This window comes from Anoplopoma fimbria, chromosome 16 (assembly GCF_027596085.1).
Source record: "Anoplopoma fimbria isolate UVic2021 breed Golden Eagle Sablefish chromosome 16, Afim_UVic_2022, whole genome shotgun sequence".
Classification (NCBI taxonomy): domain Eukaryota; kingdom Metazoa; phylum Chordata; class Actinopteri; order Perciformes; family Anoplopomatidae; genus Anoplopoma; species Anoplopoma fimbria.
Window position 1 is genome coordinate 10540703 of NC_072464.1, and position 13841 is coordinate 10554543.

Here is a 13841-nt window from a genome sequence, read left to right on the forward strand (position 1 = left end):
CTCTCTATTTTTATAGAAGGGTTATAGGGTTTAGAGTACCAGGACCACAAAGTATGACAGTCTGAGTGGTTGGTTTATGTTTCATGTTGCTGTCAAGGATGTGTTCAATGCCATGTTTTGCCTGGGCTTCACTTTTTGTGTACTGTAACACTGGCTTTCTGAATGTGTCTTTCGATATTATCAAATTAGATTTAGGAGTGAAGACGAGTACTTCTCCTTGTGGTTAGCACATTGTATGTTTACTTTACTCTTGATTTGCATGGTATCAGCTGCTTTACAATGTTGGGATTATTATTAATAACTTTATTTAAACGTAATTTAACGTTATCTTTGAGCCCTGTTAGCAGAGCTAACATTAAAACATCCTGTTTCCTGGTTGTTACTAGATGGGAGCTAGCAATCAGAAATAACTTATAAATTCACTAACATTATTTAGTTTTAGTTGACCCATATGTAAAATATCTCTCATCTACTCTATACTGACTTGTGGAAAGTGATGCCAGCCTCCCTGATCACTTTGGTCCTTTTGCTGCAGCAATGTAAAGCTGTCAACCAGTTGCAGCTGGTGATTGTAAACAATAACCAGGTAAAATGGCGGACGGTTATCCCATGAAATATGAAGTAATGTTGCATCCACTGTTTTATATCTATGGTTCACACACAGGTCATTGTTTATTTCCTAACGTTCACGAGATGTTCTTCACAACGTCCTTCTCAGTTTCGCCGTAACCACCGAGACTTGTTTTCTTTCATACTGTACAATCATCCACTTCACAGAGTAAGAATGACTGGCACTTCACTGTTCAAACCCAGCACATTTTTCTCACACAGTTTATTTTATAAATGTGTGTGTGATGGGAGCTAGGTGATAACTTTATCAACATGTCCAGACAAAATGACATCCTGACAGTAGGACCTGAAACTGATCGTCTCAAAGGCTCACACCTGCACCACCTGACACTCTTGAAGGCAGTGAACACATTTTTCATTATTAATTCACATTCTGCCGTGACCGTATCTTTCATTCATTCCTTTTTCATGTACCACTGTACGGGTGCTATTTTGCAATTCAGTACTCATGAAGCTTGTGGTATTTTTTCCCTTTTCACTGAGAATCTCTCTACATTGAAACATGGCCTGTCAAATGTCTCAGCATAATAGTGTGGTGAACATGGTGATGTCTAAAAGTCTGATGTAATTCTATTTTTACACCCCTCCCTCTGTCCCTCTATTTGTTTAGCTCAATTCTCCTTTTAATAACCATCTCAATATAAGACCGTATGCCCTTGGTGTATGGTAATTACATTAGTGTGACTTTTGTGTGCCAAATGAGCAGCCCATATTAAAAGATATTAGGTGGTGTTTAGCCGTTCGTGGTCTCATGTGTGTTTGTGTGTGTGTGTGTGTGTGTGTGTGTGTGTGTGTGTGTGTGTGTGTGTGTGTGTGTGTGTGTGTGTGTGTGTGTGTGTGTGTGTGTGTGTGTGTGTGTGTGTTTGCTGTATGCACAAATGTTTTTGTTGTGCATCTGCCGCAAACAGCAGGTGGGTCATAATTTGAAACCAGGCCCCATGTGTCCACACAGTCATTCAAATATAACCTGAATGTAGTTGAATAGGTGCTTCTCAGGGAGTTGCATGAGTGCTTCCTGCACCACTTCTCCTCCAATCAATGTATTGTGTTGCAGCTTCAGTCTGCCGGCAGCCTTGCTTGTCCTTTTGTTTGGCTATTACTTTCTCATTGGCTCCTTTAACCACCTTGGCTAAACCTGCCTGTTTGTCTGTCCGTCTTGTTGCTTAGATAAGATAAGATAAGATAAGATAAGATAAGATAATCCTTTATTAGTCCCGCAGCAGGGAAATTTGCAGGATTACAGCAGCATAGGGTAAAGTGCACACAAGAGACATAGTAAGTATTATAAATAAGCAATAAAAAACAGTAAAATCCACAATAATTGAAATATTATATGTACAGACAGAAAAACTATTATAGCTATAATTGCACAGTGTATTTTATTGCACATGTGTCATGTGGTCTGCTGGGAGCAGAGTTGGTTGTGCAGCCTGACAGCAGCAGGAAGGAAGGACCTGCGGTACCTCTCCTTCACACACCGGGGGTGAAGCAGCCGGTGGCTGAAGGAGCTGCACAGAGCTGCCAGGGTGTCCTGCATGGGGTGGGAGGTGTTGTTCATCAGGGATGACAGCTTGGCCATCACCCTCCTGTCTCCCACCACCTCCACCTTATCCAGTGGACACCCCAGCACACTGCTGGCCTTCCTAACAAGTTTATTGAGTCTCTTCTTGTCGGCTGCTGAGATGCTGCTGCTCCAGCAGACCACTGCATAAAAAATGGCTGATGCCACCACAGAGTCGAAAAAGGTCTTCAGGAGTGCTCCCTGCACTCCAAAAGACCTCAGTCTCCTCAGCAGATAGAGTCTGCTCTGACCCTTTTTGTAAAGTGCATTTGCATGATTAGTCCAGTCCAGTTTATTGTTCAAGTGAACACCCAGGTACTTATAAGATTTCACAACCTCAATGTCCTGTCCCTGGATGTTCACTGGTTCCGGAGGACAGTGTTTACCCCGGCGGAAGTCCACCACCAGCTCTTTGGTTTTACCAGAGTTGATCTGGAGGCGGTTCCGCCGGCACCATCCTATGAAGTCCTGGTTCAGTTCTCTGTATTCCCTCTCATCACCGGCGGAGATGAGGCCGACGATTGCAGAGTCGTCAGAGAACTTTTGCAGGTGGCAGGTAGCAGAGTTATATTTGAAGTCCGATGTGTAGATGGAGAAGAGGAATGGAGCCAGAACGGTTCCTTGTGGGGCCCCCGTGCTGCAGGACACCAGATCTGACTCACACTCCCTTATCCTCACATACTGTGGACGGTTGGTGAGGTAGTCCAGGATCCATGCAGCGAGGTGGTGGTCCACCCCGGTCTGCTCCAGCTTGTCCCTCAGAAGCAAAGGCTGGATGGTGTTGAAGGCACTGGAGAAGTCGAAGAACATGACTCTCACAGTGCTTCCAGCCTTTTCCAGGTGAGAAAGGCATCTTTGTAGCAGGTAGATGACAGCATCATCCACCCCGATGCCAGATTGATAAGCGAACTGAAGTGGGTCCAAAGATGAGATCACCAGGGGGCGGAGGTGCCCAAGGACCAGCCTCTCCAGGGTCTTCATCAGGTGGGATGTTAAAGCCACCGGCCTGAAGCTGCTGAAGTCCTTGGCCCTCGGGGTCTTTGGGACACAGCTGGTCTGCACAGGATCTGAGGAGCCTTGAGCTGATGCTGTCTGGACCCGTGGCCTTTCTCACCTTTATCTTCCTCAGTTGTTTTCTCACCTGGTTATTTGTGAGGGACAAGTTGGGGGAAGGGGGCTGTGTGCTGTAGGTTGTTGGAGTGGGATCATTAGCTACGTTACATTTTATCTTTATAACAGCAATTGACACTGTTTTTATGCTCGCCAGGTGCTGGTACCTCAAGCTAATCAACTTACACACATGCATGTTATAGCTGTACATAAAAGGATTTGCACATTAGGGCATCACATCTAATGAATTGTTATCTCTTAAGTCAACAGGGTAGTTATGCAATGATGTTGAATTGATTATACATACAGTTTCCTTGCAGCAACCCATGTTTTTTTTTTTTTCTTTCTGTTTGAGTTCACGCTTGAATACATTCATTGACTTACCGGCGTGTTTAGTCATGCACACTCGTTTGTTTACATATGTGAATGTGGATGCTGTTTTTCAGATTATATTTGGTGTAACCTTTGCAATTTGACCCTTCAGCCCCCATCTTGTAGTGGAACTCCCATGGGGCACTGCAGCTACTACTGCTGTAGGAATTAAAGTGATAGTTTACATGCTGGCTAGTACTAAAGTAGGACCTCTATTTGACCCCTTTTATCTTGGACTGCATTTCTGTCACTGCTTGAATGGACTGCTCATTTCAACCAACGCTGTGGAGAGCTCGCAGAATGATTCTCTGTGCTTCTGGGAAAATTGCCTTTTCTTCAGCATTTTAATAATGCAAAATTATATTTAGAATATTCAAAAAATTGTTAAAATCACAAATACAAAATGATTCTCTAATTTAACCATCTCTAGTTATTTTACATAGTCAGAGTGAATACAATATATTAGCTTTTTCTGTCTCTAAAGATTTTCTTAGCTATGCTTGTTGACTGTAAAGTACTTTTCCAGCAGGACATCTAACATTATTTATTGCTCTGAGACTAAATCTGGGTGTATATTCCTGTGAATGTAGGTAAATAGCAGAGACAATGAGGCTTAACCTGAATTCACACATTTTTCATAATTTCCCTCTGTTGATTTACCTCCATACCCCAGTCTGACACAACTTAAAAGTATGCTAATACCAGGCTATTGTGCCGTACACTTGTCGCGGTCCATTATTTAAGCCGAGGATCATTTCAATAAGAAGAGAAGAAAAGAGGATAAAAAAATAGAGAATAGCCTAAACGCAGTGAAGCAGTGAATGGCTGTGCTTCGTTGTAATTGAGAGGGCGCATTATGAGACTCTGTGTGTTTGTGTGTCTGTGCCTCTCTGTAGCGCTACTGTACTGTACAGCATGTTGAAGAGTAAAGAGTTGCAGCAATCCGGTGTGCTGCTACCAGCTCCCTCAGCTTCAGTCAGCAGTTTAGCCACAACCACAACATTAAAGATGAGGCTCTGACAAGGCAGGGCCATCCGGGGCCACTTAAAACCAATACCACAGGGCAGGATAGGGCCTTCCATCAATTACAACCTTATTAGCCTAATCATTATGAAATAATCCAATCCAGAGGGCAGCTGAGACTCTAACTCTGAAGATAAACAACAGGCAAGGAAACCATTGGTGAGCAGGGAGGGGAGGGGAATGTCACAAATTGTATGTATTGGCATTATTTTTTGTGGCAGATTGGATTGTAGTGTAACGTAAATCTTTCTCAATTGTCTTATTTTGAAATTTCTTTCAGCTTGCTTTGACCACAAGAGTGTTTTTAGTCTTTCAGGCACAAGCAATGAACACGTTTTCAGACTGACATTTGCTGTTCTGAGCAGACGTATCTGCTGATATCTTTCTTTATACAACTCAGACCACCACAAATATTCACTGAAGTTGTTGTTGTCATTTTTAAGTTTAACAGATGTGTTTTCACCTATAGTTCCTACAGCATTTGTTCTGAGCATCTGCATCATCTTAACTGTCTTCTTTCCATTGACTTTGATTGCATTCATGCTGCATTTAGACATCTCTGCATTGTGCAAAGAGATTGCAACTGAACTGAAGCATTTGCAGTGGAAACTCGGGTTTCTGACCAACTATTGTACTAATAATATATGAATATTCATTAACATGCATTACTATTTTTATACCTTTATTTGACAGATGCTTTTATCCAAAGCAATATACATTTTCCAGCACACATTCAAGCATGGAAATGATGGAAAAACAACAAAGTAGAAGAGATGTAAATAACCAGTGATTGACAACAGTATAGTTCTGTTAAAAAAGAGAAACTTGAAGTCACATAGCAATGAGTATAACATGACTACATTGATGTACTGATGTGCTGTGAAATTACCCTAAATTTAAACAATGGTGAATGTTGATTGTTGTGATGATGGAGTCAGCCCGGGAGTCTGGGAGTGCAGATGAAGAGATCTTTCCGTAGAGCACATGATTTATTTATATTACATACCGCAACACAATGCGCTGTTATGGGGTCGTAATCATATCATGTTATTCTGTGAGATCAGGTTGATCATTTACCATACATATTACATATTTACATTGCACTGATGTAAATTATTATGGGCTACCCGGGAAGAATAAATACTGTAGTAGGGAATTCGTTTTAGGATCCATTATAGTACGATACATTTTGTAGGTTTTTCATGTATACAATCATCACAGCGAATCAAACTGTATTGTTAGACTGCCTCAACTTCATACCCTCAATGGGAAAGATTACACAATGACAGGGGTTCCGCCAGCAAAAGCGAATAAGGAGGTGTAAAAGGACTTGAAAGCTGACAGAAAAGGGAAAATTAAAACACGAAAGCCAGCTGGCTGACCTCTAACTCACTAAGTCGGGGATTGAGGAGAAAGCAGTATTTAACTTTCTTCCCAAGGGGGTTGAGAGAACACACCAGATTGGGAAAAAAATGATATAAATGAGAGAAAGAGTCCATCCTACCGCTATCTCTATCATGACACTCCTCTTCCTATCTCTCTCGCTTGCTGTCTCTTTCTCTCACTCTGAGATTTGACAGCAAGATGACAGATTCCTAGTCATGGGTCTACAGTAGTCTGATGGTTGTGAGTTGTGGGGCGGCTGTGGCGTAGTGGAGAGCAAGGTAGTTCTCCATTCAGAGGGTCGGTGGTTCGATACCCGGCTTCGGCAGTCGATGTGTCCTTGGGCAAGACACTTAACCCCAAGTTGCTCCCGAAGGCTTGCCATCGGTGTGGACTGGATGTTGCATGAATGTTAGTTAGAGTCTGATGGTGGCACCTTGCATGGTAGCCTGTCATCAGTGTGTGAATGGGTGAATGATATGTAATATACTACTGATTGTAAGTCGCTTTGGATAAAAGCGTCTGCTAAATGACTGTAATGTAATGTAATCTCGTATGCAGAGGCAGCAGTGGACTTCACTAACTGGGACTAAGTGCAAAAGGACATGACTGTGCGGCAAAGGGCCAAAAAGAGACGTGGTTTCTAGACCACATCTGTTCACTTCACACAGATGTTCTGCTGACTGGCAGGCTCACAGGACACGCCGGACCTTTTTTTGTTCTTGTCACATGGTCTAGATGTCACCTTGATCTAACCTACTGTAGTTATTTTTCCTTGTAAATAAGCATTACCATTAAGCAACATTGATTGGAATTCTGTTGTAAGCAAATGTGAAAAGGATAGGAAAATGGTTGCCACATGTATGAGACCGTTTCTGCTATGTGGGCAAAGCTAAGAGGCTGCTTTAGGTGCTTTCTAAAGATAACCTCTTCAGTTGTGATGTTATTGATTATTAAACTTTAGATTTTTTTATTATTTTTGTCTGTGCCACAGTGCAAATAATCAGTCAGACCTTGACTTTCACATTGTTTTCTGAGATTCTGCTGAGTAGGGGAAATGTCTGACGACTACCAAGCAGACACTACTTGACGCTCATTGGGAGTGACATTGTTAGTGTAATGCGATACGTTGCTGAATTTCACCTGGTTTGTCTTCATGCCCCCTTGGCTGACAGTTGCAGGATGAGAAGTTGTCCAAACACCGGGAACAGGAGGACATGATGTGGAAAATGTGTTGCACAAGCAAAATGTTAAATACAACGGTGTATTCGCACACATTCATGGGCACTTATATTCACACATACACCGACTCGCAAGTAATTTGGACATATTTATCTAATGCTGTATATACAAGATGTGACATACAGCATTAACGTTTTCATTGGTGACATTCATGCAGCGGTAGATTAGAGAGAAGGGCAGTGTGCGTGTGTGTGTGTGCGTGTGCGTGTGTGCGTATGCGGTGTCCTCGGAAACCAACCTTATCTTCGGGAAATCCAATTATTAGCGCCCAGCTATTTACTGTACAGTATCTGTGCATGTGTGCAGAATGTCAGTGTGTGCACGTGTTTAGTCATGCACATAGTATGTCTGCCTCACAGTCCCCAAGTGTTTCAGGAAATACCAGCAAATTACTGCAGGTTATATCACATGAGGAACTAATGTTAACCTCAGTCTACGTTGAGTATGACAGATGATTCAGTCGAGCAGTCACTATGTTGAAGCAATATTTACATAATGATATACTTGTGTGGTCCATTTCTGATGCTACAAAATGACATCTGAGTGTGTTCATTAGTTGCACAAAGGATATTTACTGTCACAGTCACTTATTGTTACAACAATGCAAATTGTTCAACTTTTCTTTGTCATTCCAGGAACATTTTAACTTACAGTAATATGCTACAACTATGCCACATATAGTAATGCAACAGGAAATGTTAGCACCCGTTTTAGTAATAAGCCCACTGATGATGTTTGATGAAGTCCACATACCATTATCAACGTTTGCTCTGTTATCCGAAAGCATAGCCTGCCATGTCTGTTATTCACGCTTCAGGATAAAATTCCTTCATCTTATACCATCAACACTATTTCTCAAACCCTCCTCTCTTTAACATTACTTACATCTTGCCTGAATTGCAAACATCTTATACTGCATATCCATGAAGTCTTTTTTCGTCATTTGTCTACCTTTGATTTATGCCAAAAATAATTAAATTTTGAGCCCATGTGTATATTTCCTCTTTAATGTATTCAGGTATTATTTTCTTTAGTAAATATGTGATGAGTCCTACATTACTATGATAAAATATCAACATACACATACGATCTTGCTCTCCTCTTTTTTGCTCTGGCTCACAACCACAGTAGCAACATATACAGTAAGTATCTATAGGTGAATAATACGATCTATGGGTTGCTGCACTGTTTTAATGTGGTATGATTAGCTCATACCAGGTTCTAGCATGCCTCACAGTCCCTGAAGTGTTTCACAGGAAATACCAGCAAATTACTGCAGGCGATTATATCACATGAGGCGACTAGCTTATCGAATGAGAGGAGACAAATAAAGTGCTAAGTAAATGATTTGTCCCCACTTGTACATTTGGAGAGTTGAGAAAATCGGTGAGAAAATGTTAACAAATTACCACAAACAAACTCCAACATTACATGACAAAGGCCCTGTTTTAATCATGTACCGTATATTTGAGCTGATATCACATACATAATAAGTAATTTGCTTTAAAACAACACCAGTGTTTTTATGTTTTCATGTGAGTGAACTGATGATAATTTAAAATAAATGCTAGTTTTCCTGCTGTTTGCATCAGATGCTGGTAACAACTTTGTTGTCTACTGTTGATATTATATTAAAAGAGCCATTTATTTGGTAGTGATAGGTCATTCAATTCCGTGTTTGATTCTTAAAGGCCCACTTACTAGCTTCTTTTGAATCTTTCAACCACAGCCAATGTCATGGTCTCGTTCAGTGGATGGAGTTTGCTTAGTTTTAATGGAGACAACTTTGTTTCATTCTCATTTTACATAAACAAATCCTAAAAAGTGTTTTGCTGCAGTGATCTAGTTATTGTCTAATGTTAGAACCTGCATTAATCTGAGAGTTATAACAGTAGTGAGGGAAATAATACATTATACATACATACAGTATACATTGTGACTTAAAACTCTATAAACAGGTTGCGGGTCCCATGGTACATTACATTTAAATCTGGAATTATTTAATGAAACATCTGTGTATTTGAGAATCACTGAACCAGTGGTCCTTCTGAAAACTGTAAAATGCAGCCGCAGTAGGCTACACATTGATGCTCGGTTGGCAACAGTGGCTATCAGGATCACCAGGGTATCTGCTCAGTGTGAATCAATAGCTGTGGAGGTCATCGATGATGCACGTTCATGTGCGAGTCTGCATGTGTGTATGCCTTTCATCCAATGCAACCCTGCCTAACTCATTGATTTCCTCTCTCTGCACCCCCTCCACCTGTCTTCTCTCCCTCCCCCTGCCCTCACCTCTCTGTCTCTCTGTCCTAGATGGTTTATAAGCCCTGGCTGTGTTCTCAGTACTTCCAGACCACCCAGATGCACTGCAGTAAGCGAATCCCCTGTGGTCAGTACTGCCTGGAGGTGCAGCAGCGGTGCCCCTTCGTCCTGCCCGACAATGATGATCTCATTCATGGAGGCAGCCCCAGTTTTATATGCACAGGTACAAAAGAAATCCTCCTGCTGTTTATGCTTTCTTCTGTTTGCTTCTTTTAACCTTATTTTAAAGATGGCATCAGTACAGTACATCCAGCTGCCAAATGTACTATGAGTAACAACTTTATTTTACCTGCTGCACAGTAGATCATGCTCTTAGCCTTATTATAAAACAGGAGTGAATAGTGAGGACATAGTGAGTGTAGTGTCCAGCTCATGATATTTCAACACGTAACCTCTGATGGTCACACAGTGAACATTTGGCTTACAGTTACATGATGTTCTTTTTAATCATCAGACTATGTTGTTGCACCATTACAACAAATTCTGCTAATTACTCTCATCACCAAGAGGCATCTGTATAATGGTGGACTGTGACAGTAAGTCTGCATGTGCTATCTGCACTGAGCAGCTAATAGCGCTCTGTGGGTCAGTGTTAGTGTTAGTGTTCGTGAATGTGCTTATCTCAAGCCCTAAACACACACACACACACACACACACACACACACACACACATCTGAATCCTTATAAATACATAACCTTGTCAGGACCATATTTTTGTCTCCACATACATGGAAGGTAAGTGAGCAAGGGGGGGAATTTCACTGTGTAAGCAGATTTTTGTCCCCTCAACCTGATAAATACAAAGGCACACAGTTACATCACATGTTGATGCTGCCCTCTGGTGTTCATGTTGAGCATCAGGTTACATTAATGTACAGTATGGGGGAAGAAATGAAAAGAAGTGTAAGTGTTTCTTATTTGTGTACCCTTTTCTTTTGATCATTTGAACTGATTTATTTGTTTATGAAGAATACTAAACAAGGCTGCTTTTGTGGCTCTTTAAAATTGAAGGATAAGGCTGGCAACTTTGTTAATTTGTGTTATTATTAACAACGATGAACCCATACCAACATTGGTTTAGTCCATCTTTAAATAGTTTCTGATTTCCCTGGCCTGTCTGAGTAATGAAGAACCCTTGTGCAACGGTGTGGCTAATAGGTGTGTTTTTAATATTTCTGGATTTATCGCACATAAGAATAAGCTATATCAAGCTTTCACTGACTACACATATACTATTGAGTTAGTTGGATCAATACTTGTTTTTGGCCTTCTCATGGGCTTTGCTGACAATATGGAAAATGTAGTATATCACCACACTTTTTAGACACCTTTTATGCAGCAGTAAGCTCTTAGCATGTGGCAACTACGTGTACATTCAGCTGTTTAATCAAGTATTTGGGTAAAAAGTAAATGAGTGAGATGACAAGAGTGATTGCAGCACTTGCAGGTTGCGTCTTTCACCTCTGCATCTATGTGCAAGTGTATATCATGTTGAAAAACCTGCAAACACGGTCGCTCTAAATGCAGATGATTGTCACAATGTTGCTGTAATTACATGGTTCCTCTTGTCACAGTTAAGCTGTTGACAGTCAAACTGTGCTGAGTGGGCATACACTTCAATTCAAAGTTCACTCTTCACATTAGCATGCATATAGGCTGTGACAAACATATAATGTCGGTGTAGAGAGTGTCTACATTCAGTTAGCTGTATGGGATTTCAGGCCTTATGTCAGTGCAATAGATTAATGTTTTGTTGCTATACTGAATTCATCTTTAATATGTTTTTTGTTTTGTCATGTTTCTTAAAAAAAAGCACAAAATACGGTATATTTTGCACAATTTTTATATGCAATTCAAACATCAACATTACTTTTATGGTGTATGTGTAGGCCTAGTCGCAAAGGTAAAACTACAGTAATCACAATAATGTTGCTGAGCAGAGTAGAAAATATACCTAGGGGTGCAGCAGCATGTAGAATAAAGAAACCACACATTCATTACAACCTGGTTGTGAGAAGGCTCACTGCACTGCAGCTTAACACCACACGAAATGGACCAAACACAAACAAGCTCCCCCTGCAAAATAAATGAAACACAAGCAAATTAAAAAAACACTGAAAATCATACAAAACCAAACAGAACTGAGTTAAAACAAAATAGGTTTTTAAGGGACACTAAAAACTTATGCTCAGATGAAAGATTTCCATTTGCTTGTGTTTCCTCACATTGCAGTGTTTTCAGACCATAATTTCAAGAAACATCAAGTTCATAGAAATGTATTCTTACTGAGGTAAGTTGTTGTTATTGTCTTTTATGTCTTTTGGTTCTCAAAGCAGTGCTTATGGGGAACGCTGGACAAGCAACAATGATCTTTTTGTGACAGAAAGCAAGTACAGGATTTATAAAAACATGCTTCATGCAGCATCTTTAAGAGAATGTGTGAGCTCACTGTTTATATCTCCACCACCACCCATCCCCCAAAACAACCCCCCAGGGCTGCTGGAGGACTATCCATCAGGTGTTGACCCAGGTGCAGAGTGCTGTGACGTGCGGTGGGACTTAAAAGTGGACAACCGTTCCCGGGGGACCCTGAAAAGAACTCACCCGCCGTGCCAGCACCGTACCTCCCTCAGCTCCTCGGCAGCCTGCAGACTGTGTAACAGCCGGCTCAAACTCTGCCTGCTGGTCCTCGTCCTCCTACACACTGTTGCCAGCCTCACTGCATCCCACAATGCAACAGGACTGGGCCTCCCCGCCATCACGCCTCTGGAGGAGAGCCCTGCCAACGAGGAGTGATAGAGCTGCCAGGAGGAGGTGAGGTTGTTGGGGTGGGGGATTCCCTCACCATGGCAACCGATGTGGAATAATACACCCACAGTTTTTTGCGAACGGTGGGAGCTGTGTGCCTGTGGACATTCTGCAACGCATAAATGGAAAATGTGGGACGCTTTGAGGACGAAAGACACACAAATCAATCAAAACAAATAAATAAGTAAACAAACAGACATACTAGGGGACTCAACCAGTCCCTTAGATAGAAAGGGGACAATGCCACAGCCTTTGTCGAGTGGGAAGGTCGGCTTCCCCGTGGCTGATTTTCTCTCACTACGCTTTTTTACACTGTGTTCCAATTAATGGTTTCTGTTGCACTGGCTGACTATGGAATAACACAATCATATTCTCTTTCTAATGTTCATCCTTTGTGTTTGTTTCTGGTTCTCTCATACAGGAAGAAAATGTGTTCTCACTAAACAAGACGGATAATGTGTAAAAAAAGTTAGCTGCAAGATTGTGTGTGTGTGTGTGTGTGTGTGTGTGTGTGTGTGTGTGTGAGCGATGGTTTGTGTTTCTAGATTAACTGTATGTGTGCGAGCATGTGTGGGCGTGTGCTTGTATGCGTGTCTTGACACGTGTGTATGTGTGTGTATGAGAGGTTGAGTGTCTGTTGAGATACATACCCTTAAAGTCTAGCTGATCTGCAGGTGCAGCAATGATGTTTTATGCCCCCCCCCCCCCCAGATGTCACTTAGCACTGCCATGCTGGTTAGTTGGCAACACTCTCCATTAAAACTTCACTGGGTTTTGAATGTGGTTCTGATATCCCTAATAAGCACTGTGTTTAACACAGGTTTAGGGTTTTCCCAACACTTTGTTTTGTGAGATAATATATCTATTAACACTGTTTTTAAATGATCAAAACATGTCTGTAATTAGCATCAGTAAAAACCTTACACCTGGCTAAACTGTGAAACGAAACAGGAACAAACAGGAAGCATTCCTCCAATATCACCAACATTGGTATCTCAATTTTATTACAACTTGGGACATTTTTTCATAGTTTGGACTGTTATTCCTCACATTTTGGGTGCACTCACTTTCATTTTGATTTAGTTGATCTGGATGGCTAAAAATGATCATTTGTGTCATCTGACCGCTTGATTACCCTTTACCATTGGTTTTCATTGTAGTGATGTTGACGCTTTGCCTGATCTCAGCAGTTACTTTGTTGAGTAAAATGTTATCATAATCAATAAAACTAATGGCCAAAACTATAAAAGTAAGACCCAAGCTGTATTAAACCTGAATGACCATTTATGTTTGAGACAAACTCCACCATAGGGCTGAGCCAAATGAACAAAATCTTATCAGAGTAATTATTCATAATAACATATTATAATAACATTATTTCAAAATTCAA

At 41.2% G+C, this 13841-nt stretch overlaps 1 protein-coding gene across 1 annotated transcript in view; it reads left to right on the forward strand.

Moving 5' to 3' along the window:
- The window catches only part of LOC129105082 (NALCN channel auxiliary factor 1), a 67387-nt gene extending 54948 nt beyond the window's left edge, over positions 1-12439 (forward strand). The window contains exons 2-3 of the mRNA XM_054615966.1: positions 9635-9806; positions 12138-12439. Of these exons, the coding sequence (XP_054471941.1) occupies positions 9635-9806; positions 12138-12439 (474 nt within the window). The remainder of the gene's footprint in view (positions 1-9634; positions 9807-12137) is intronic.
- Positions 12440-13841: the final 1402 nt, after the last annotated feature.